At 35.3% G+C, this 26,853-nt stretch overlaps 2 protein-coding genes across 10 annotated transcripts; one reads left to right on the forward strand and one right to left on the reverse strand.

Moving 5' to 3' along the window:
* The first annotated feature begins 1,244 nt into the window (after nt 1–1,244).
* Nucleotides 1,245–15,023, forward strand: LOC120015972 (type IV inositol polyphosphate 5-phosphatase 3-like). Of its 8 annotated transcripts, none has more exons than XR_005471860.1 (13): nt 4,948–5,155; nt 5,239–5,392; nt 5,648–5,698; nt 6,484–6,556; nt 6,699–6,803; nt 7,101–7,959; nt 8,851–9,035; nt 10,093–10,201; nt 11,747–11,889; nt 12,834–13,069; nt 13,894–13,955; nt 14,044–14,141; nt 14,554–15,023. XR_005471860.1 is itself a non-coding variant. In XM_038868509.1 (12 exons), exons 2-11 carry the CDS (start codon nt 5,123–5,125, stop codon nt 13,036–13,038), a joined length of 1,917 nt encoding a protein of 638 aa, XP_038724437.1. In that variant the 5' UTR covers nt 1,245–1,370; nt 5,110–5,122; the 3' UTR covers nt 13,039–13,069; nt 14,574–15,023. The 8 variants fall into 8 exon arrangements, 5 of the variants coding, with proteins under 5 accessions (XP_038724437.1, XP_038724439.1, XP_038724436.1 ...); XR_005471861.1 differs by having other exon boundaries at nt 14,574–15,023; XR_005471862.1 differs by having other exon boundaries at nt 13,894–13,948; nt 14,574–15,023.
* A 172-nt stretch (nt 15,024–15,195) lies between these two features.
* Nucleotides 15,196–18,625, reverse strand: LOC120016088 (probable choline kinase 1). 2 transcript variants are annotated; one of them, XM_038868682.1, is made up of 8 exons: nt 18,377–18,625; nt 17,888–18,261; nt 17,182–17,303; nt 16,903–17,098; nt 16,405–16,522; nt 16,239–16,286; nt 15,561–15,661; nt 15,196–15,460 (listed from the first exon to the last, which is right to left on the reverse strand). In XM_038868682.1, the coding sequence occupies exons 2-8, from the start codon at nt 18,236–18,238 to the stop codon at nt 15,347–15,349; spliced, it is 1,050 nt and encodes a 349-aa protein (XP_038724610.1). In that variant the 5' UTR covers nt 18,239–18,261; nt 18,377–18,625; the 3' UTR covers nt 15,196–15,346. The 2 variants fall into 2 exon arrangements, with proteins under 2 accessions (XP_038724610.1, XP_038724609.1); XM_038868681.1 differs by having other exon boundaries at nt 18,409–18,624.
* Nucleotides 18,626–26,853: the final 8,228 nt, after the last annotated feature.

Consider the following 26,853-nt stretch of genomic DNA (forward strand, 5'->3'; position numbering starts at 1 on the left):
AAAAAAAATTAATAGTAGACAAGTTTGGAAAAATAAATATAGGTATAACCATAGTTAGAATCTTCATAAGAGGTACCACATGATATTAATTAAGCTTATATGAGGAGCAATTGTAGACCTCAAAATCAACTTTTATATTATAGTAAGTATATAGATATAGATATATGATGTCAATTATACTATTTAACTAACTAATCGATTAATAAAATTTCTCAACTTCTCCAAAACTCTCTCAACTTCTTCAAACTCTCCAAATCGACAGTCTGATTGGAGGAGTGGAGATCCTTCTTCTTCACCTTCTTCCCCGTAGTTTTCTTTATTTCTCGTGAGATAGCCTTAGTATGCTTATCGAATAATTTGAGTTCTTCGAGTGTTTTACCTGTGGGTTTGACGATTGATAACATTAATGCGACAATGAAGAAGAAGATGAGGATGATGGTTGATCTCTTTCGATCTTCATCCGGATCTGCTTCTGTTTTTCAAATATGTTTTGATACTACCTTAAATTGTCACATATGTCTTGGATGTGATTTCCAACTGATAGATCTGGTTCTACAGATGAAAGTTTATTGTTTCAATCCTACCTCAGTGTGAAGACGAGTTATTTGTTTGTTTTGCATTGTGTTTTCATTTTTATCCAGTGTCGAAGTACATTTGGTGCCCATTGACACAGATAGGGCTTTGTTTGTTTCGTTTATTGATGGGTTTTGTCTTATGAGTTTCGTCTACCATTGGGTAGAGAAAATTATCACATGATGTGTACTCTGTATTGGTTCTTAACTAATGCGATAAGTTTTTTCGACTTTCAAAAAAAAAAAACAAATCGATTAATTAAGTATTGATGAATGATGATGAGATGAAAAGACACATGCATGATCATTAATATGATACATCAATGCATGTGAAACCCCATTAATATTGTATTGCCCATATTGAAAATGAATATTACTAAAAAAAAAATTGGAAAAAATAAGAAGTTAGACGTGTCAAAATTATATGGACTACAATCCCTGAACGAAATACTCCCGGTGAAGTGTTATTATCTATACGTTTGTCTTTTTGTGTAATAAAGACAAAATTATTGTATGTAGCCACGTGTCACGACAAAAGAGGATGAAAATTTTTAATTATATATATTTATTTGTTGCATTTGGTCCATATATAAACGATCAACATCAGAAGCTAGCGAAAGTCATAATAGACATGGTCCCTCTCTCTCGGCCTTTCTCTGTCGGTAGAACAAAACACCAAGTACTGACCTACTAGTTCTTTCTCTAGAAGAGAAATTTTGCAGGAAAAAAAACGCAGAGAGAGAGAGCTAAAGCAACTCCAATCCCTCCAAGTCCAATCTGTTAGAGAACACGTACGAGGTACGTGTGTGTGTATATATATATATATATATATATATATCTGGTACGACAGATCCTTAGTACTTGATTTGATATGTCTTTTTTATATGCCTTGTTTTGTGATAATTAATCTGGTTATATATGTCTGTCTGTATTATAAAGAAATTCTAGTGATAAGGGTGGAATTTGTCTGTTGATTAAGATAACGAGCATGAAAACATATCTGATAATTAAAGCAAGTCAAGGATTTAGAGAAAAAAAAAGGGAGGAAAATTGGCAAACAAGAAACCCTTGAGACGATTAATCCATATTATATTATATATCACATAATCACAATTTCGATTTAAGCCTTTTATTGTAATTTTTACCCTTTTTTTTTTACTTTTACTCCATATTTTTTTTTATCAAAACTAGAAGATCAAACCTTGATATATATATTAAGGTTTGATGACAGTATGTGCAGCAAGCTGATAAACAACAGATCAAGATGGCAAACTTGACCGTGGTAACTCTTAGCGTAAGCGAGAGGTCGTAAGTTCAAGTTTCATGAGTATTTTCATTATCACAATTTGCAAGATGAACTCTTGTTTAACCCAATGTGTGCTAATACTACCCTGCGTTATCTCCAGTAATGGGTCTTGATCCGAGTCTCATCTAGTTTATGAGGGTTGCAGGGTTTACCAATCAGTTGTCTGGTGGGCAACTGAGTGGGTTCCACGCAGGGGTGGAGATATGATTTGATGTTGGGGAACTACTAAAAGTTAAAGGGGCATGGGGGGCAGCACCCCTTTGAAAATTTGTTTGGACTATTTACAACATTACACTTATTTAATTGACAGCACATGTTATTGAGATTAGCGGATTAGACATTTAGGTTTGTCGAGAGTTGAGAGTCTTGAGACGAACTTACAAAGCAATACGGTTACACACTTGCACAGTTAGTCCTTAACCGCTTATGACCTTAGATATTTAGGTATGGACCTGTTTATAAAGTGTGTTTTTTATTAAGTCGCTAAGTGTATATTTAGATATGAGTCTGTATATAAATATATATAAGTATATTTATTTATGTATAAATGTATGAGTATATTTTTTTTACCCAAATATTTGGGAACTACAACCTAGTGTAGTCCCCTGAATCCTCCCCTGATTTCATGTTACCCAAAAAAAATTCTTGTAAGTTCATATATAATTTCTTTTATTTTTGTCTTTTATCATAGATGATTAGATGTGACCAAAAGTGTGCATATTCAGAAAATTTGAAGGACAAATAATATTGTTTATGGTCCATGTTGTGTATACATGGCCCATCTTGATTAAATGTGTCTCAAGTATAAACAAATACAGTAACATATAACCAAATCAAATGTAGAATATTTGTTGTTGTTGTTTACTTTTAATTTCACTCTTCATGATTGATTTTCCTAAACCATGATTTTTCATGGCAGTAAGAGTTTTAAGTTTTTTTTTTCATTTTTAAAAAATTGGCTCAATCTCTGTGAGATGGGGGTATTGTTTAGACTTGACAACATAATCAATTAATTATCAAGAAGTCAAAAATCACAAATTTTAATTTTGTATAATTAAAAGACTCGTTTTCCCTATCCCAAAATGATATATATCCATAATTTTGATGTCCATAATTGTCCATAATCTAGGTGACATGAGGAGAAGTGTGGGGGGCCATTTAATACAAAATGGTCTCACACACTTCTCATCTAGATTATGAACAATTATGGACATCAAAATTATGGACATATAGTGATTCCATTCCTTATCATAAATCTCTGTATATTTTGATTTTAACAACAAATATGTGCAGATAATTAATTATTATTCTTTCTTTTCAAGATTTTATTAGATATTCTTTGGTGTCTTTTTTCCCTCTAGCTATTGTTAGTACTACTATTATTACTTATTATGCTTTGAAAGCATGTGGTCACAAGGCCCATCATTTTCTGGTTTGATTAGCAAGTGCAGGCCTTGCTTTTAAATAATTATTATACATAATCATGGATATGCACCGTCTATTCTTTTGTTATCTTAAGCAACCAAAACAAAATAATAATTATTATTCTTTATCTAAGGACAAGATCATTTTTTTTTTTCCAAATACCGTAGAGAAATATGTTTGAGATTGGAATCGAAATTTGGACGCACATGATCATTTTATGCATAAGCACTAGCTAAGCTTATTTAATTTTCCTTACCCAAAAAAAAAAGCTTATTTGATTTGGTTTTTTAAATTAAATTTTTCCAAGTTTCAATAAACAATTTGAGTTTTATGATTTATGACTTAGGATAAAAACGTATTTATGATTTATATATAGGGTGCATTTGATGCAGATACTACTTCAGCACAAAATACATTAAAAGTAACAAGTAGCATTTCAGTTAATTTGGTGACAATTTGAATGAGCATTCTGAAAATAGTGGTTTTGAAGACCCTTTCAAATATTTGTACCAAATTTTATCAAAATATCATACTCTTTTCATTGATTTACCTAAAATACCCTCGTTTACTCTTTAATATTTTTGACTGATTCAATAATTCAATAAATTATTTTTTAGTTAATGCTTTTGAAATATCATTAATAATAATATTATTATTATTATATAAATAAATTATTAATTTGACAAGCTTATTAAAATTACTAAATAAAAAAAAATATGTTATCATTTAGACCAACGTACATGTTTTTTTTTTTTTTTTTTGATAAACAGAGCATATATTCACTCCAATAGAAAAATACAATAGGGCATCAGAGTGCCTGACAGCATACATGTTCTTTTCAAAATTGTCCACCAAACGCAACACGGTGACTATATCTTTATGTTTTGTGTAGGTACGAAATGTGTATGCAAACTTCTCTCAATATGTTGAGAATCCAAACCTTCATACACACCAATAATATTGTCCGCTTTGGGTTATCTGATTCCCATGGATACATCGAACCTGTACGACTTTGGTTCTCCTTAGAACCAAACCAGTGAGCTAAGTCCAATCCACTTAAACCTAAAAAAGTGTCTTATTAATGATTAATGATGGACTTAGTCCTTATAAATATGATATATCCACACATCTTTATCGATGTGGGACAACACAATCCTTAATGTTACTGATTGATATCATGAAAAAGTAGTGGGTGGTTGACTGAGTAACTCATTAATTCAATCTATAAATATACAAGCAATGTCTACATTTTCTCCTCTAATGTTTTCTCATTACTTTTATGCTCATAGATCATGAGATGTAGTACGGGGTATTAGGTAGATAGCCAGGAAAGGAAACCAGCACCTGATAGCAACACACGGTTTGTGGTGCACAGCATTGAGTCCCACATCAAAATTAACCAAACCAATCAAGAATTGAGTTATCCACCTGTGCTTAAACATGGCTGGGACCCACCCACAGTTTTATACATCATCCACGTGGCCTGTCAATTGAGGGTACGTGGGAGACCGGAGATGTTCTTTGTTTCAACCTTTCCACACCATAACACGATTCACACCATCTGCTGATCTGCAGACAATATAATACATATAGTGTATATAACTATGACTATAACTATAACTATATATATAGTTCATTAATTCTCCACTAATTGTAATAATAATAATAATTAAATTAGCAGTGGTTGTTGATGTTGAATTTTGATCGTTCTTCGGTTATTACCCGCACAATGCAGAGAAGCGGCTTCGATTCGTTGTTGTTGTTCGTTTATTGTGTGATTAGCTAGATGGTATTTGCTTATACCAGGTCTACAGAGCAAATGGAGTCTCGCAAAAAGCCGCGGCAATCGGAGGTGCTTTCTTCGTCTGCTCCTCTCGGCTCTTTTTTTTTTGTTGGTTCTTTTGTGTTTTAATGTTCATATCGGAGGACTTGCAGAGCGATTGCGCTGAAAACTGTTGTTTGGCTTGGTGGTACCTACAGCTTCCATGGGCTCGCGTGGTCATGCGCAAATGGCTCAACATCAGCGCCAAAGATTCTGATTACAGCGCCGACCCTGACGATCCATATTCTGACTCTGAAGATGACCAAGGTAACGTTAACTCCCCTAACTGGTACTACCCCCCAGCAATTCCAATTTCGGTAATTTTTGACTGTTAAGACATAAAATGTCCCACGTCTCGCTTGGAGAGTACCAAGTCACATGGTTTATAAGTTTGGCGCAGTATCATAACATTTGAGGCACCTTTTAAAGACACAGTCGTGGAGGCCTTGAGCTCAGGGCGGACAATAACTCAAGCGGATTGTGACCCTAAAGTGGAGTTTTACTTTTCTATTTTTTGTACAGTGACTGATGAATGGGAGCAGAATTTGCGGACTGCTCGGAGTGATTTTAATGGTAATGTGTCTCATCTGCATTGCTGAAATATTCTATTTTGGTGAATCATGGTATAAAGCAGTTGCAGATAGTTGAATTTGATGGAAAATTTTTTGCAATTTTGAGCCAGAATTTTTAATTGTTAATTTTTTTTTTAATTTGCTTCTAATATAAGGGACATCTTGTGTTATATGATTCTTGACGTATGTTTACCATGAATTTTCTTTCACACATATGGATTCAAATTGAGAATCACAATATTCATTACGAAAAAGGATATTCTCAAATCCTTTGGTAGGCAAAGGCAGCTTTGGGGCCTTCTATTTTGTGCTGCTCAAACAGAGCCAGGACTACCTTAGATCTTCATACACAAATTTTTATCTAATTAATTCTCTGTTAAAAGTTAATGGATTTACAGCTACTTTGTTTTCCTGGTTAAGTAATTGTTGAAAACTCGCAATGGAATTTATTATAGAATAGTTTATTGTGAATATAATGGAAAAGAAAGCATTGTTCACTTTGTTAATTAGGAAGCACTTGGACCAATGCATTAGAAAAGCATAGGCCCATCATCTTTGGTTCTGATATTTGGTTACATGTTTAACCTATGGTCTATGTTTTGCATTCTAAAATGAGTTAAATATTTGGTTTCTAAATGGTATGGTTGGGCTGCAACTTTGTTGATTCGCAGATTATTTATCTGATTTTTGGCTACTTGAAATCTTGTTAAGTGTTTTTCTACTGAAGTATTTCATAATTTCTTTTTGTTGATTCTTTTGCATAATTCTTTGGTTTTTTTACATTAGATGGTCTTGCAAAGTTAAGAAGACGGACTTCCGAAACTTTTAGGGCACAGTATATCAATACAAAGGAACTCAGGTAAAATTCCCTCTATCTTGATGACGTCAAATTAAGGCACTAACCTATGGCTGCTTTGGTTTTGAACAGTCTAAGGACTTTTTTTTGTCAGTTTAAGTTTGTTAAATGTGTTTTCTGAAATGAAAACTTATACTTTTTTTAGAATTCGTGTTGGCACATGGAATGTCGGAGGACAAGTTCCACCTGACGACCTAGACATTGATGATTGGATCAACATCAACGAACCCGCTGACATTTATGTGCTTGGGTAAGCAATGCCCAACGTAGTGCTCTTACCTCAGTAGCTATCAATTTGAAACTTTAAAAAAAAATGTGCAGCCCTGCCATCCAACTTTTATCAGAATTTTTTGTTTCTGATTCCTCACTAGTTGTTATTTGAGCTCTTATATCCCCTTAAAATTTCTTGTATTATTTCCACATGTCATTCTGTATTCTCTTTCAGTTTATTTGAAAGTATGACGCATTATCCTATGTTTTTGTTGGTATCTTTCGGTTTTTTTGTATCTCCTGTCCAGAATTATGATAGTTACTTCATGTTTTGCAGAATACAGGAAATTGTACCCCTAAATGCTGGGAATATATTTGGTCCAGAAGATAACCGTCCAGTTGCAAAATGGGAAAACATCATTCGTGAAACATTAAATCGGATTCGACCTTCAACAATGAAGATCAAAAGTTTTAGTGATCCTCCATCCCCATCAAAGTTCAAGCCATCTGAAGATATCCCTGATATAGAAGAACAATTATTTCTTGAGAGTGATAGTGATATTGGTGAGGAAATTTATCCGTTAGATGATAACTCCAACAGTTATAGTGAAGTCAAGGCTGGTCCAATCAATGAAGAAAACAACTTCAAGAGTTCTGAACTAGACTGCATTGAGAGTGAGAAGTTAGATATGCCAGTAGAACAGGATTTGCAGAGGAAATTTTCTTCTCCAAAGAAACTAGATAGATTGAATTGCCTCCGAACAGAAGATTGTACAGATAACGTAGAAGAGCCAGCTGCCCAAAAATTTGGAAAATTAACTAAACTGTTAAGCAACTCTGAAAAGATTGGTTTGAGCTGGCCGGAGCCTCCCCGAGACTTGTTATCTCAGCATGTTTTGGAGAGGACAAGTACCTTCAATTCTGTTAAATCTTTCAATGCATCCAACACTTTCAAAAAATATAGATCTTTTAAATCATTCACCAATGAGGTGTCTCCTGGAATAGCTTTACTCGCAGAACTTGACCTTGAAGCTCTCATGAATCGGAAAAGAAGGTCTTCATATGTAAGGATAGTTAGTAAGCAGATGGTTGGGATTTTTCTCACTGTATGGGTTCGGAGGAGCTTACGCAGGCATATTCAGAACCTAAGAGTGTCTACTGTTGGTGTTGGTGTTATGGGTTACATTGGGAACAAGGTTTGTTTTCTAAACTAACTTGGCGTTCCACTTTTGTGTGTTCTCATAAATCACATCTTGTTTTCATTTAGAAGAAATGAAGAATACATGTTTTGAAAATGTATTTTTTTTTCCCGTTTACTCTATGATTTTAAGGTTATATTTGCTTGCAAGCAATATGTACATTTGTATTACAAAATCTTGTCATCACCTTTTAACTAAAATAGATGTTGTATGAGACTAAATGGAGTGTTTTTTGGCTCATTCATATTACTAACTTCCACGAGTGAAGTTACTTCACTGCATTAGTCACAGGTTCAAATTATGAAAACAACGTCTCCATTAGGCAAGGTTGTGTATGTCCTGCCTTGCCTCATGTTGCCTCCCCTGTGGGAGTCTTGCGCGTAGGAGTTGCTTACGTTTTATTTAACTAGTACCTCGTGTTGGGGAAGTTGGAATTAGATTTGTTCACCAGGATGTGACTATCTTATTGTTTGTGAGACTACTTCCATTTTAATCAACTTTGAAATTTTCATTAAAATCTTCATGTTGGTATAATAAGGAAGTTGATTTTCTTTTCTTTTGAGCAAAGTGCGAGTTGGTAGCACACACATGTAGGTAGTTATTGGGGGAGCAAAAAGGAGTAAGATTTACACATGCAACGGTTGAAAAGGACAATTGATGTGAAATTGAGGATGCCTTGCTTGTTTCCTCTTGAGGATATAGGGCAGAAAAGAAAAAACTTGTATGATATTTTGCATTTAGGGAAGTAAATATAGGCATAGTTTATTTGAGAGGGCCTTGTTCTAACATTTTTGTGCTTGTTTCTGTTTCCAAATCCATAATGAACTTTATTACGGTGTTACTATATGGGACTTCTTCACATAGCATAATGGGTTTTCAATCTTCCAGGGATCAGTGTCTGTCAGCATGTCCATATATCAGACACTATTTTGCTTTGTAACTACTCACCTGACATCAGGTGAAAAAGATGGAGATGAACTGAAAAGAAACGCTGATGTGCATGAAATACATAGAAGAACCCAATTCCGTCCAGTCTCCAACATTGGCCTGCCCAAAAGTATTCATGATCACGAGTGAGTATAGCCCATCATTTTTTTAGCATGAAGAGCTAATTTGTTTCTGCTATACTTGCACTCAAAATTCTTGAAGTCAAAATTTTTGAATACTATATTTCTCAGTTTCTATTTTTTTTTGACAAAAGTTGAGCACACTGGAAAGAATAACGTTCGCAGCTGGTAACTTCACTAGGGACATTCTTAAGTTTCACAAGTCTGTGTCCAAAGTGCCATCTGATTTTTAGGACAGTTGTTTGTTGTTCCTAATTCTACTTTGTCAGTGGAAAGACAAAAGTTCAATGAAGAAAAATTATGGAAAACAAGTTATATTTTAGGCACTTGATTCATAATTTCATATTATAGACTAGCATTGACTGAGTGAACTGGGCCACTGGAAAGAATATGTTAGTCACTGTAAACTTCACTAGAGCCATTCTTCAATTCCACACAAATGTGGAGTGGAGAATTATAAATGAGGCTCTCTCTCTCTCTCTCTATCCCCCCCCCCCCCACTGGTAAAATGATGTCATGATTTCCCAAGTCTTTGTTGATGCACATAGGAATATGTTGCATTCCATCTTGAAGGTTGAGGAGTCTCAAACACCTACCCTGGAGTCCTTTCGTGGAGCTTTGAGGGCCCTTCTATGTTATGGAGAATTGTGCAGAATGAAATGGGAAAAAGATTGTGTGGCATGGGATAGGATAAGTCTTAGATTCAAATCATGCAAAAGAACGAGAATCCTGTGGATTTATGTTTTTTTATCACTAGAACGGTGGACACTTATGAAATAATATTTGGCAAATGTGCAGATCACATGAACTCTGAAGTTCTGGGTAATCCATATATGGTGGAATTTTGCCTATATCATGATACATGAAATATAAATACAAGAACTAGAAACAGGAGGTGCTCATTGGCATGATTGTTTATGTTCTGGCACATGGTTTTCTATATATATTAAACTTAATGTGAAAAAAAGATGCATTTGATTATTTTTTATTTCACTGGTTTTTGTGGATTGGATCTTCCACCTTGGAAGAAATGCTTTACCAGATGAATTTATTGTTTATGCAGAAGGATAATCTGGTTGGGTGATCTGAACTATCGTATTAACTTGTCATATGTGAGAGCACTTGAACTTATCTCCGAAAAGGAGTGGTCCAAGTTGGTGGAGAGCGACCAGGTAGGTTAGAAATCATTAGTAATGTTTGAATTTTTACAAAATCTATTCCTATTAATTTAATATCCAGTATTTTACTGAAAATTTAGCACTTTATTCAATTTGTGTTATTCACAGTTTTTTGGTTAACACTTAACTCTTCCTATAACAAACTTTCTTCTCAATTGTTTCACCAAAATTGGATGTCTAAAAGTTTTCATACAGTTCATGTGCTTTGATTGTGTCGTAACAGTATGGGCTTGATAAAACAAATTTCAATGATTTTCTATCAGTGGTCACCACTGTCCTCCCCCCTCAAACCTCTCAGTATTCATGTATGGATCTAATTTGGCACTTGCACTCTTTGTTGTTTACACTCTAAAATTTAAGGTTATAATTTCTGCCAATTTAACAAACATCATGATTTATACTCTACTTCTGAAGTTCTGTGAAGTTATTCCTTGATAATTGAGCTCAACCAAGGACATACAAGAGAAGTTTGTACGAGTGATAGTTAAAAAAAGAACTTCTATTGCTAGTTTCAACTTTCGCGTTTTTACTGTTTGCTGATGCCACAGCTGATGGACAAACTGAACTATTCACATTAGTATAGAGATGTAACTGTTAACATGTGGATAATACGATTTCCTTTGACCTAACAGCTGTTGTGTGTGAGAAAAATGAGTGTTGTCCAAAATTATTAAGGTTAGAAAATATTATTTTGTTCTGTTCTTTTTTTGGACTAATCATATATTGTTATAGATGTTATTTAAGGGTTTAACCTTCTTGAAGTGATATGCACATAATCTTACTAGTAATACCAAATACACATTAGTGTCGTTCTATGTCTTAAGATTTGAGTAAAAATGATCAAATTATGTTTAATATGTTTATTCAACTCCCGTGCACAAGCAAAATCCATATTTCTATCTGTGTCCCTTTCCTCATAATCAATGACTTATATTTATGTGATTGTTGTTCTTAAAGGTGTTAATCCCTTGCAAATCAAAATAAAACACATCTACACTTCTTTGGCAGATGTAGGATACAACATTTAAGCTGTGTAAATATCCATTACAAGTTTTTTCATCTAATACTATTATTCAAAAACTTTCCACCTTGTGGGTAGCATTTGTGTGTGCATTTGTGTGCATTTATGTGAGTGTGTGTGGGTTGCATGTGTGTGTGAGTTGGAGGGATACATGTGTGGTTCATGTGCATGCTTCTATTGCCAAGAAAAAAAAAAGGTGCAACCTTAACAAAATCCATATTATTGTCATGACATTTACCTTTCGTCTAGTATAACGTTAGATAATCGCTAGGACAGTGGACACCAACATATGATATTTTTATCATGTGGAAAATTTTCCATTCTGAATAATTGTGGATATTTTGAATTGGACATCCTGAGCCATATTGTAATAATGGCTTGAATTTTATGGGCATGGTATTTGGATCTTGAGTATAGCCCCATGTCCGACACTTTTGGCTGGTGTAATGCCCAGTGCAGTGTTCTTTAGTTGAGCACCTAGGACGGATACTTAAGCTTTGAATTTGTACTGTTGGCAGCTTGTACGAGAGCTGAGAAAAGGTCATGCATTTGATGGATGGTCTGAGGGTGCTTTAACTTTTCCACCAACATATAAGTATGAGCTAAATTCTGAGAAGTATTATGGGGAGGATCCAAAGGCTGGGAGGCGTACTCCGGCATGGTACGCTTCTGCGACCCAGTTGGTATATGTGTGTGTATAACAGACACACACAATATACAAGTCATTTATAATTTTATGTAGTTTGCTTTAATTTTTTAATATAATTATTGATTGTTTGATCAGTTTTTTGGTATTGCATTGTCTCATGATCATCTACTGGCTCTTCCTTAGTTTTTTCCTGAAATCAACCTTTCACTTGAATCTGTATCTACTATTTCTTACAATTGATACCTTTCGTAAACATGCTTTTCTGTGGTTTATTGCACCTTTTTGACTAACGTCATGTTATTTTTTGCTTACATGCTATCGTATGTTATGCTATTTGGTTTTAGTTATTCTTCTGTTAATAAAGTTTGACATATATGATCTCTTATATTCTCTCTTTTCCTTGATAGGTAGAATTTTCATCATGTTCTTAATCATGTTGCTATTTCTTTAAGATTATCTTCCGGCAAATATATCCTCTCCCTTGATGTCATATGATGAAAATACTTTTTGTTCTTTCTATATGCACAACAGGACTTTATTCCATTATATGGGATTTTTTTGTCCATCTGATATTTCATATAGATTACAGCAATCTTAGTAAATCTACATACATTTCACTGTCCTATATTCTGTAGCTGGCCTCAATTTTATTTTATTTTTAAATAAGGCAAATTATGTTAAACGGGCTCCGATTCTGTAGATGCATATTAATGTTAAGCATTTGTGTGTTAAGGCTTGCAAGGATGAAATAGTATATTGTCAAATAACTATTGGTTATCCACTTTTTCCTAGTTAATATCTGATCCCTAATGTAGGGGACTACGACTCATTTTCTTATAAATTCATGTAGTCCCCAAATTGTTTGAGACTAAGGGTTTGATGATGATGATGCTTTTTTTTTTGTTTATATAATCTGATGATATGATGCTTAACAGAACTTTCTATTTTTATTTTAGGTGTGATCGCATCCTTTCTTACGGCAAGGGAATGAAGTTACTGAGTTACAAGAGGACTGAGGTTAAACTTTCTGATCATCGACCTGTGTCTGCCACATATATGGCTGAGGTTGAGGTGCTTTCTCCTAGGAGGCTACAGAGGGCACTCACATTTACAGATGCTGAAATTGAAAATACGGAAATTATAGCAGACTCAGATTATTGATTTTTCGAAGTGCTGGTTGAGAATAGATCAGGTGAGTAAGTCGTGCATAATCTTGACTACATAAGCGGCATCTGTTTGGGGTTTCCTTTTTTTTTTTTCTTGATAAGTAATGTTTATTATTATTATTATTTTTTATTTTATTGTTATTATCATGATAGGGGAATAGAACTTTGGGTTTCCTTTGAGGGAAAAAAATAAAACAGGAAAGAGAATAAGCTAATGGTGTAGAAAATAGAAGCATGCAAATCAATGAAACAGCTGAGAGGAAAAAAATAATAAAAAACTTCTACTGAGAATCTGAGATTCTTAAAGAAACAAGTTAAGATAGTGTCAGATAGTTTAGAATGGCAGATGCTTTTCGACCAGATGACAATGTGTCATCGGTTTGAAGTTGTTTAGGGACTCTAACTCAGGGAGTATGGCCATCTGTGCATTTTGCCTTGAAATAAAATCCAATTATGCTTGAACACACTAGTAAGGAAACCCAATACCAGGGCACTATTTTTGTCAAGGGACCACTTCATTACTTTCCATAATCTATGGAAGGCTTTTAATTTTAGGTGGATTGAAAAGTGTTCCTGTTGGATCTTCTTGTGAAGAAACATCCAGGGCCAATATAGAAAGAATTAAATCATGGATACGTATTATTGTCCATCCATACTAGGACACCTCGTGCCATACAGTCCCACAACCTGCTCCGGAACAAAGTCTTCAGGTGCCTCTTGATAATCTTCTTTTAAATACTGAAAGAGGGTATGGTATTCAGTCAATCATAACAATAATGGGTATGAAACATATGTATTATTCACATCGGATGGTTCAGACCACATAGCAATATGTTGGAGTGTTGGACAGGACTCCGGATGCTTTGAAACCACCGTGGCTTTATGCAGTTTTGGCGGACTGCAAGGTAATAGGTGCGTTTTTGTCAGGGATCAGTTTAAGCTTTATGTGTGTCTTTTACACAACTGAAGACTCAAGAAACAATATAATTCTATGTATCAGGGCCACAACTGCATGACTAGTGTCATATGTGATGTTTTATATCAGGAAAATTTTCTCCATGTAAAGCGCCTTGTTTTGGAGATCCAGAGAACCACATGGTATTTGAATTTCTCCATGTAAATTTCTCCATATTTTCAAAACTTAATCGAACGTCGTATTGATATCATTACAAGCATCTAGATGTTTGTTAAATATGGTTTGCAGTTGGTTTCACTTTCACCTCTGTCATTCATTTAATCTCAAAGGGAGAAGGTTGAGATGAAGCTTAAAGTTTAGGCAACAAAAATAAAATTAAATGTTTTTTTCTTTTCTATATTTATTGTTCAAAGGGGAATCTGTACATTATACTTTGAGCAAGGTTGGAGGTCCTTTTGAAACTAAAGAAAAATGTCTTTAAGATTGGTAAGTGTATTTTACTTTATACAGATAAAGGGGGTTGAGTATTGTGGATTAGTCTACAAAGCTGTAATTTTCACGATGCTTCCATTCACTGTATCTTGCTTGATGTAGGCCTTTTCTATCTTATGAAGGATATGTGTTACCGGGAGCATCAATGGTGGCCTACTTTCGCAGACTTTGGAAAATACGGAGCTAGAGCTCCAAGAACTCTCGATCTCATTCACCACAAATTAGATTCATTTATTTGATTTCTCCATTCTATTACAAATATTGTACATTGCAGTCATTGTGTGAATTTGTTAGTTATATCCAGTGAGAGTTTCACAATTAGGCTACAGTCTTACAGTTTACAAAAGCAAAGATGATTGGTGATGTGGGGTTTGGCTTGGGTGTGTCAATGTGTTACAGCATGTTTGCCTTTTTAGGTTTCGGATTAAATACTAGTAGATGCATGGGTCTTTGTGAGGACATGCTACAATGTTGGAAGTTTTGTCATCCGTCGAGAACCTTCTCTCTGTATTTCTTTGTAACATTGTTTGGTGGATGTAATTTCTGTTGCATAAATAAAATTTTCTGCACCATCTGTCTCTCTTCTTTTTGTTGTTTTTTTCCCCCAAAAAACTTATCTTTAATGTTATGCCCTGTGTGCCTTGGCTAACATCTGCTAACAGGTATTGATGATCGAGTGATATCAACTTTTCCTTGAAAATGAGTTTTACTGCACTCTCTATGAATAGGAACATATTGAAGACATACTGTGAAGAAAAACCCAGTTATTCAATGTTAAATTATCGACGATTATGTACAAAATCTTACGAGTTTACAAGCTGATACGACAATTACATCTTGAAACTAATTTTGGCTCTTCACATTAATATTTATTGAAGAACCATTCACATTTTCATCAGGGGCTGGGAGTGCTGGAGGATGTCAAGAGTGTCGGTTTTCTGAGCCAGTACTGGTTAAACCTTTGTCTTGCGTATTCCATGAAGTCGAATTCAAGTGTGTTTACGTAGCCCTGTAAACAGAGCAGAGAGTATGTTTTATCTCTCTCTCTTCAAACGGAAACATGCAGATTTAGTCAAAATAAATCAGGATTCAGACAGATTTGGTTTTACCGAAATCACTCCCCACAAGCCCCAAAATAGATGATTTGGAAGAGTATACTTCTCTGCATCTCTAAGAAGATGCTCCACTTCGAGCTCAGCTGGTTGGTTGCCTATGTAAAATGATAGATTTACTATAAGTACGCGAAACAAATAATTAAAAGGTAGAATGCAACAGGATCCATATAAAACATATCGACTTTGGCATCCTCTATTTAGTATCTAACATTCACTAAGGCCAGCGAAGATTCCGAAATGTAGGCAGCCCCCTTTGACTATTAATATCAAACAGTCAGGATAGGAGGTTGAACAAGAATGCCTTGCAATCTACAAATGCACAACACCAGCATGAAACCATTTTGAGGACAGCTATTTGAAACACAGTAGTAATCTAAGCCACTCCAAGTTATGATAGAAAATAGTACTATTAAATTGTAAAAATTTGTTGTCTGAAGTTCAAATCGAAATGCAGATGATCAAGGAAAGTTAATTTCTGCATCGGTCGTGCACAATCTGAACATCCGAAGAAAGCCATGTACTGGTCCAAATTAGGCCATAAGGCCCGTAACAGATGTGTAGTATTATTGCATACGTTATGTAGCTATAAAGATAAATTGTATGTCCAAGCAACCAAATTCATGCCTGTCATAACGAAACTAAAACGGTGAACCAAGAAACTTAAGGACTGACCATCAGAACTCAGATATGCATGGACAAATCTTCTGCGCTCCTCCTTTCCTGTATTTTAAAAAAAGCAAATTAATCATACTCTTATTTACGTACTATTAAAGTGCAAAGAAGACTTATAGGCCATGAAACATTGGAAAACCCAGTTTTTTTTCTTCCAGTTGCTTACCTGGGTATCTGCTGTAATCCAAAATATGAGGCGTCTCGGAATGGTAATTTGCAACCATTTCACAGAAGTGATTAGCAAGATCATAAGCAATAGGATTATAGCTTGCGTATTCATAATCCTGAGAATGTTAAAAAATCGAATTTTAGGAATTAGAATGTATGTTACAGATATTTGCATTCATATTCTGTTCACTTTAGTTTCTTAATCAAGAGGAAAAACCAAAAGAAAAGTAAGATAATGGACTCAATTGTCTATGCCTAACTACCTCAGAAGAAGGCAAAACTTATAAGAAGAGAAATACCACAAGGACCCAAGAAAGTGTAATTTATTTAACTAGGGTCATCAAACTTGAATCAACGTAAACTTTGCTTTACCTTTGATTGGCTAGAAAGATAGAGTTTTCGTAAAAGCAAACAGATGTCAAAAGGGAGAGGGACAAAATTGTTATATAAATCAGTTGCCTCAATGAAGTTTACTGAAAAGACATTAGGAACTCACTATAATAGTGATTGATCTCGTCTCTTCATCCATCATTATGTTCCCATATTGCAGGTCATTATGGCAAAACCCAATATCTTGATAATCCAGTGAAAACTCCTTCTCAAGCATATCGATTTCTTCAGCTAGAACATCCAAGCGAAGTTCATTTGCATCTTCAAGGGAACACAACGATTTGGCCTCACTAAGCCAGTTCCTGAGAACAAAAATCAAGTGGCAATGGCATCAGTTATCTTCAGCTCTACAAGCAGACTTTGATCTTGCCATACACACACATACCTCAGCCTCTCCCAAAGAAGCATCGTTCTGGGGCCAGGCATATCAAGATTGTGGAACTCTCTCAACTTAGAAGCTACCAGAGCAGAGATATCTGGATCACGGAGGTCAGCAGCTGATAGAGTCTAGAAATTCCGGCCAAAAAGAAAAATAATGCATGAAAAAGTAAAAGCAGAAAACCTATGGCCAATAGGTAACAGATTAAAGACGGACAACTGAAATAGATAGAACTGAAAACGTATGACCAAGTAAAATGATGCATCACTCCTGGAGAACTGGAATCTTCATATCATACAGATAAAATTGAATTAAATCTGGTTGCTTGACTTCGAACTTGAACACGGTACAAAAATCGATGCTGACATCTTGTTTAATCTTATAGTATTTTACATTACTAGTTGACGGGTGGAAATAGATAGTGTTCGAACATAATACGTAATTCGATCCTGTAAATTGGCATCTACTGAGAGCACTGTTACATTGGAGCATCAACATGTAATATCATATCTAAATACTATGACTTGCAGAAACTTATTTCGTGTCGATTTCCATTCCTAAATTTAGTCCAATTGGTGCCTATAGTGAAAAACTGCATAACAGACTTTCTGAAAACTTCAAATTCCATAGTACAATATGTAAATGATTCAAAACAAACACAAACTGGAAAAAAAGGAAAACACAAACTGTAACTAAAATAAGAAGCACACACCTTAGCATGAATAAACTCCTCCACCCTGCCCTCGGCAAATCGGCCAAGAAGCCTAGGCCCTTGTCCATGCTTTGACATGCATTTAAAGGTCCTAATCTCATCCTCCCTATTAAAGAAAACCTCCACACCTTCTCCATAAAGACGAACCAAGACCTTCCGAGGAAGATCACCATTCTTTTTGGGCCAATTAATCTGATAAACCTCATTAGTCATTGCACCTCTCAGAGGTATCACACACAAGGCATCCATATCATCCACCACATCCCCCCAATTCGACGCCACCGATCTCAATACTTTCTTTAGCTCTTCCGGAAAACGACCATCACAGAACCCATTTGACCTTTTCACCATTTTTGTATCGCAACAATATACGCCTATTGATCACAGAATAAAACAAGGCAATTCACAGACAAGTAAATTAAAAGCTAGTAAATACCAACACTACATCGTCAATCATAAGGAGAATCTCAAAAGAAAATTGAAACCCACTTTCAGAATCAAGAAATGGAGGGCTACAAAACCTGAAAAGGAATCACAGAACCCACGAAAGTCAAAGAATGTAACAGAAACCAAATCCACCCCTGCTCACGCGGGTGCTTTCCTCCAAGGTGGAAAAAATATTATCGAAATAAAAGGATTGAATCAACACCCACAAATTCAATTTACAACAAAAGTAGAGAAGTCGCCAAATTTAAGGCATTGAAAGTTTGTGTCTGTCTACCTTTCCTTACTAAAAGAGATTCCGCGTATACAGTTGAATACGTTTGTGGGGATTGTGAGAGAGCCAAACACGGAGGGATACAACGGTGCAAGAAACGAATCATGATCTGCCACGTGTGACGTGTCAGGGGGTTGAAATCTCTGTTACAGTTTCAGCAGCAACAACAGATGTTTGAAAAGTCAAACAAAGTACCCAACTGTTGACTTTTCGTTTTGGAATTTAACCACCCTACTCACTACTCCCTAGTCGGTCGGGGTGGTGACGCACGAAAACTCAGAGGGCAAGCAACGCCACCAAGAGAGACAAAACAAAAGGCAAGAAAAAATTGGTCCGATGGGGGCGTTTAATCCAACTTATCCACATTTCATGTTCCGTGTTAATTAATTTATTATTTTTTAGTGGGGCCTACGTTAAAAGGGTGGCTTCCTCTTGGATAAGACAAAGACAATCCATAATTGTCGGAAAATATCTTTATAATTATTTTAAGGAAAATGATAATGAGTGTCATTACACACTAGATAAGGATAAAAAGGTGCATTGTAAATTAAAAAAATATATGTATTTTGAGTTTAAAATATTAGGTGAGAGTGTATTCATCACACATGACATATTATGATATGTTGTAATCAATAATTAATAAGTATTCTTAGGACACCTATTATCAATACCCTTATTTTAAAAATTGAATCAATTAATTTAACCAATTTTACAATGTTATAGAGAGTAAATACCTGAGTCTACGGGAGCCCTATGCGAACTCTAAAAAATGAGCCCTCTTAATTTTTTTTTCGTCATTGTCATATAGTTCTTAAAAATTTAACTCTAAAAATAATTACTTAAATATGACTCTCTTAACATTTTGAGATGCAAAATCATTAATTATATTAATATAATCCACTTTTTTCACCAAATCACTTTCAATAGACAACATAGCTGATAGCAATTTTCGATCGCTCAAATAAGCAAACAAAAATCTAAAATTAAATTACTCACAAGTGCACAAGACCATAGTAGAATAGCTTATGCAAGAACGAGATCGAATCACAAGGATTGGACAAACAATACAATTAACTACAATACTAAATTTAGCAAAAGAGATAGTTATTGAGATATGATTGATTGTAGATAGCAAGCAATGAAATTAAAAAAATAAGTAAAAAAAACACAAACTTGTTGATTTTGGTTGAGAAAGCAAATTTATGAAAACACTAGGACAATGAATCAATCTTAATAATCCTCTCTAGTTGTTGATTACCTTACCTTTAATCCACTCAATCGATGTTGTTGGCGAATCCACTAAAACATGAATTACTTATGGTATCTAGGCTAATTCATTTATCTTAGCATGCAATTTGGTTATGATATCTAACTCAAATATGAACATGCAAGATGTCCTTTACGTTCAAGAATTCATTAACATGCCATGTAAACCCTAAGAGTATGATATCTATCCTAGGCGTTCCCAATTCCTAATCACAAGAAGCTGATCCCAAACCCCGTGTGGTATCTACATGAGCTTGCATCAAATTACTTAATTGAAAACTTAGTTAGTGGCCAATCATCCGAGCAATCAAACAAGTATATAGCACGATGATTAGAAATCCAACATTAAAAGAGCAATCAAAGATAGGAGTAATAAACAAACTAGAGGATCATATGAAGACTTCATCACGCCCTAACAAAAGCGTTTAGTTACACATGGTCATAAATGAAAAACCACAAGAAAGGTTGGAGAATAACCTAGAAAAGTTGGTTGAGTGTCTGAATGTGTGTGAGAATGAGTTCTAATTCTCTAAATTTCTACTTAAATATGTTTCCCCAAAATCCTAAACTTCATCTAAAACAATACTAGAACCCTAAGGAAGCCTCACGGCAACCCCAAGTTTCCTAAACAGTAAAGAACAATAGAAGGAAATTCTGATTCCTAAGTTAACTTGGAAACTGGACTACTGTTTCACTGATTCTGACCACATTCCAACCTTCAAAAAAATCCTGAAAAATATTTAAATTTAACCTTGATGTCTTAGCTTTCCAGAGCTATCTCATATGTCTCTAGAAAAATTATGTGAAATCTTCTAGATCCACTTCTTCATAGGTAGCGTAATTATGTAGAGATCATATTTCAGGTCAACTTTTATGGGTTAATTGGCTTCACCAAAAATTAGTAAAATATTCTCCGAAGTTCTTAAAGGTCTTAGCTTCATTCTTCAATTGACGGTTCTTCAAAATACTCAAAATCAACTGTTTTCCATCAAAAATCATCCAGTGCTCGAGAAAACTGAAAAATGAGGAAAACAAAGTAATAAGTCATTTTTAAAGCTAGTCCTCTAACAAAACCAAGTTTAGAGAGTACTAAAATGAGAGAATATATGCGTTTATCAATAACTAACCCATTAACCTTTCTTGCGACATGGTGGATCGAAGAAAGTGCTCCGTGTGATCGGGACTCTTGTGTCGGATATATATGTGTGTGTGATTTTGGGCAAGAGGGTGCTCCGTGTGATCGAGACTCTTGAGCCAGATATTGGGACAAGAGGGTGCTCCATGTGACCGAGACTCTTGTGCTTGATATTTGACATTCTCTTGTATTTACTGGTGGTCCATAAATTTGGTGATGCTAGAGAATAGCGATAGGCATGGTTCATTGGCTATTCGTAGTGAAATGAACTCACGGTCTGCGGTTGATCATTGGAGGTGAGCTTGGAGGTTCTGTTGGATGGAGCGGGAGCATATTTTTATTGACATGTCGTTGCATTTATTTTCTTTAGATCTCAGTCTTTATTTATACTCTATATATATATCCCTACTTGGATTCATCTCATACCCTCTTTTATTATCCTTTCAGGTGAATCTGCTTCTGATGTAGATCCTTGAGATCAGTAGGATAGGACATGACTGTGGTGGCCTAGGCTGATGATTCACTTCTGTTTTGGACATTGGATGTGTCTTTTTATTTGATTAAGATATATATTTATGTATTATGAGATTGTATTTATGGATTTATGTTGGATAACCAGGAGGGTGCTCCGTGTGATTGGGACTCTTGTTCTTGATATTTGACATTCTTTAGTATTTACAATTGGTCCGGAACTTGGATTCGGCTCATACCCTAGTTTCTTATCCTTTCAAGTGAGTCTGCTTCTGATGTAGGTCCTTCAAATCAGTTGGATGGGGCGTGACCATGGTGGCCTGGGCTGATGATTCACTTGTGTTTTGGACATTGGACGTGTCTTTTTATTTGATTAGGATATATGTTTATGTATTATGAGACTGTTTTTTTTTTTTGGATTCATGATGGATGACTAAGAGGGTGTTTCGAGTGATTGAGACTCCTATGTTAGATAGTATAGAGATGGATGTGGGTCCTGAGGGTCTTTGGTTTGAATTCTGCTTGAATATTATGTTATGTTTGGTTTTCTTTATATTTGTATGGTGGCATTCGTAAATTTATGTAGTGATGTTGCCCGATTTTCTACTTGATTTATTGTTATGTTTGGTGTGTTATGTCATTTCCTTCTTCCCCTCACGCTCAGAGAATCAGGGCGTGACAATCTCACTCAGCCTCGACTTCCACAACATCATCCCTCCACAAGCAATCCAACATCACTACCTTCCAAAAACCCAAATGTTGATCCAAGACCCTATTACATGAAATTCTAAGCTATAGGAGGGCAAGAAAGCTTTCAAGTTCAAAGAAGCATTTGAATATTCCATGAAATCATTTAATTTCATGAATCCTAATCCTTAACTACATATAGGCTAATCCATGGAATAATTCAATTTAACGAAGCCAACAATTGAAAATCGGATAAACTGTGACGAGTTTTCGATTGCATGTGATTGAGCTCCTCTGTGTCTGATAAATTGATCTCTGTGTGGCCTCTTGGCGATTGTAGTGGATAAGAAGTTTTGAATGACTTGGTCAAAGCGTTTATGTGGTTAATTATTTTTTATTAATTAATGTTTTTATTTATAATTAATATGAATTGTTTTCGTAAAAGTGATATATAAACTATAATTTAATTTTTATTTTTAATTAAATAATATAAAGAAAATTATTAAAGAAGAAAATTTAATATTTTAATAGTATGGAAATTAAAATAGAACCTAGGATTTTGTTGTTAGGGTAAAGATTTTGATATCATGTGAAATGCTATTCTCTTTGAAGTTTAAAATTGTAGTAGGAGTGAATCTTTTGTATTTTTTTTTTAACTTACTTAGTGAGCCTATTACTCTAATGATTTGATGACAATTGGTTATGCTAAACTTAAAATTAAGGCGAGTTTGGAAAAACATTTTTACTAGTATTTATGTTTGTTTCTAGCATAAATTGTTTGTGGCTGCCAAACAACAATTTTCGTGCAGCAATACCAAGGCACTTTTACCAACATTTTATGCTTGTTTCAAAATGCTACCAATTTGAATAATTTTTGTAACATTTTCATTTCTATTCTTTTTATATGTTCATAGTATTTCATTGCCATTGTCATTTAACCCCTCATCCCATTAATTTATAAATTATCTTTATTTTATAAATTAATTAATTATCTCTATTTTATAAATTAATTATATTTATTTTATAAATAATAAATAATTATAATTTACAGTTTCAAATATGTAAATAGCTATTTTTTCATGTAAATTTTTTTTAGTACTATCATGACCCTTAATTGAAAATCCATTGAAATGTAGAACATTTCAAATTAATTGCTTCTATGTAAAATACATAACACCTTTGTATATAATTTTGTCATGACATTTGGAACCAGTAAAAATTGATCTAGCATGAAAAACCCAAAACAAACACCTTCTTCAAAGTTGTGGACCGGGCCATGGACCAACCCAAAACGGCAAAACCCTATCCAACTCGCAACAACATCAAGGGGTGAATATCGGGTCGGGTTCTGGGTTATCGGATCGGGTCTGACCCGACCCGGTATTTTTAAAGAGATAGAAACCCGATCCGATAACCCTGTTAAGAAATCCCGGGTCACAAGGTCTCGGGTCACCGGGTTACCGAGTGTTCTGGGTCGGGTTCCGGGTTACCCGGTAAGACAAGAACCATTGTTGGATGATATGGAAAAATCCGGCAACAACTCAACAGATTGGTGGAGGTTTTCGTGGTCTTGGTATTGGTTCATTTCGACTTGCTTGGGCGGATGTGGCTAGCTTCCTAGGAACACCATCGACGACTCCTGGATTTGATATATTCAAATAATGGTTGGGTTCTTCTTAATTGTTTGGACTTGATCCCCATATTGAGATTTCAAGTTTTGTTAATATGATGGGGTTGGTGTGGAGAGAGAGATCGAAAAATTTGGGGAGGAAGAACTGCATATGGGTGGGTGTTTGACGGGGGTTGGTGTGGAGAGGGAGAAGAACAAGAGTTGCAGATGACTTCTTTAAGGGCAACACTACACATCCATAAATTACCTATCCATAAATTTACATAACCATGTGGCATGACATGTAGGTTGTCCAGCCGGACAATTTCGAATTTAAAAAAAAAAACACCAAAAAAGACCATTAACACATAAAATAGGCGCGAGAAACAAAAACACGAGAAACCCTGCATCTCCAAAAAAAATCTAGTCTGTAACTGCCTGAAAAAACACGAACGTCGTTCTCTCCCTCTCCAATTTTCGGAAAACTTGTTGAGTACGAACGATATCACAGTGATCGATATCGATCACCATGCTCGAAAATCAGGTTTCTCCTGTATTGATCTTGTGTTCGATGTGAGTTTCTTGAGGATTTGAAGCTGGTTTTTCTGTTTGGGAGTCAACTTCTTCGAACAACAAGAAGTAAGTGTTTGAATCACATATTCATACCTAGTATTTGTTGATAATTTCAAGATCTCTCTGCACTATAGTTTACTTAAGAGCAGTTTTGGTATATTGTTGGGTCTAAATTAACCTTACTAGCAAGTGTACTAGTCGGCGACTACAGCACAATGATAAGCAAGGGTCGAATCCACAGGGACGGTGTTATGTTTAATCCAAATGTATATTTGTATGTATATATGGACAATGCAAACAAAAGTAAAGTTCAACTCAAGATTGTTTGGGTTGGGTAATTAAACTAAAACAAGCAAATAGTAAAGTATTTTTGGTATTTTCTTTGAATAAGGATGTAACTAATGCAAATGAGATAAACACCAAGGCTTTGGAATCCCCCTTGGGAAATAACTTGCGATGACACAAATTCACACACACATTTGCTAATTCGGGCATAACGAATCCGTACCTAAGTCGGTTTTAGCGCACCTAAGCCAAATCTCCCTAAAATCGATTACTAGCCATCTTATTGGTCTAGGTCGGATATTCCTAAATACATTCTAGCCATCTTATTGGTCTAAACATGCATAGGAATTCATGGAGTTCTATGGAGATTAGGATTCATACAAATTGTCACCTAATTAAAGGGAGACACATTCATAATCAAGTGTTTCAAGAAGCATAATCTACTTGACATATTATTGTCTAAGCAAATTCTCCAAACAATTTCATCCAAAAAACCTAGGTGTTGGCCAAACACCACAAGCATGAAGAAATTGCAATCAAACATAGAAACACAAGATTTATACCCAAATCAACTCATATATATGTAAATCAAGTCATAAACAAAGTCATCAAACCCAAGGCTTCATCCTAGCCTTGGCACAAGTGATTTAGTTACACATAATGAGAGAAAAACACAAAAGGAGAGATGAGAAAATCATGAATAAACCCAATTAGTTGAGTAGATCCAAGTTGAGCTGAAGAATCTCTCCTCCTAGCTCCAAGAATCGCCTTCCCCCTCTGGTTTTGCTCCCCAGAAAATCAGTTCTAGGTTAAAAAACTCCCGCAGCTCGGACAAATCGCGACTTAAAACATCCCAGAAAATTGCTTTTCACGCCTAGGCGCGTTGTTTTCACGCCTAGGCGCACCACGCCTAGGCACACGCCTAGGCGCACGCCTAGGCGCAATCCTAGGCGTGCACAACTTAAAATTCAAGTCCAACTCTCTGGACTGGGCGTGCAGGAGTGATCCTGGGCGTGCACAATTTGTGCGCCTAGGCGCGCCACGCCTAGGCGCGCGCCTAGGCGCGTTACCCCTAGGCACATGATTCAAATGACCATAACTTCTCCATATGACCTCCGATTTGCATGATTTTAGATTCTACGGAAAGCTTGAGATGTCTAGTTTCCAATGCCTTTTGTTGTGCTCAATTCCAATAACGTGACAGAAAGTTATGACTATTTGAACACACGAAGGTCGGTGGACATTTTCTTCAATTCAGCCCTTTTTCCGTCGCTTTTCATCCAAACCGCAATCAACCTATCAAAATACAAATCAACACATAAATACACTCATTATTTATCAAAATAAAGCTTAAGAGGGGGATATTTCTACCAAAAACAATAGGTATTATCATACCTATCAAACACCCCACACTTAAACCTTACTTGTCCTCAAGTAAAACTAAACAAAGTACATCTACCAACTAACATCCTAACTCACTAACGCAGGAATCGCGATTGCATTTAGCATATGCAACAAGCCGTTAAACCCCTAGGTGTCCCTAGTGGAGGAGTTTTGTCTCCTGAGGGCTTACAAGAACGACACCCACAAACGTTTCAAGATAACTCAAATCAAACATATGGGAGGGAAATCACTAGAATCGAAACAATATACATCAATGCCATGCAATCAAAAAGATGTGGAGACCCCACACTTCATCCAAACATATACTCAATGAAGATTATCCGTCTACTCAATCACTTCGTCTACATTAAGTGCGTGCAAAGAAGAAATGTATAATTATTTGGCTTCCAAGAGTTCATAGGCGCCAAACATAGTCACATTCTAAGAATTCCAAGAACAGTCAAGTAGTAATACCAAGGCACTTTTATTTATATACATACTTCTCTTCTTCTTCTTCTTCTCTCTTTTTTTTTATTTTTTTATTTTCATCTTACTATGCCCGTGCAATGCTCACTCCTTTAAGCTTTCTAGTCAACCCATGTAACGAGTTCTCAACCAATGACTCCCAACCAGTTGGTTTAGGGCATTATGTGATAAAGCACACCTCGGATCAATCACTCGAGTTGAAAAGGCTTCGAAGTTAAGCTAGCCTAGTATGTTCATCAAGATTGTCTTACCTTTTTACGCGAAACTCGAGTTGGTTAGACAAGAGCCCCGGTTACTCAGCAAGATCACAAGAGCGGAACATGCTTTTAATCATCATCAAATTTTTTTTTTTT

This window comes from Tripterygium wilfordii, chromosome 15 (genome assembly GCF_013401445.1).
Source record: "Tripterygium wilfordii isolate XIE 37 chromosome 15, ASM1340144v1, whole genome shotgun sequence".
Lineage (NCBI taxonomy): Eukaryota > Viridiplantae > Streptophyta > Magnoliopsida > Celastrales > Celastraceae > Tripterygium > Tripterygium wilfordii.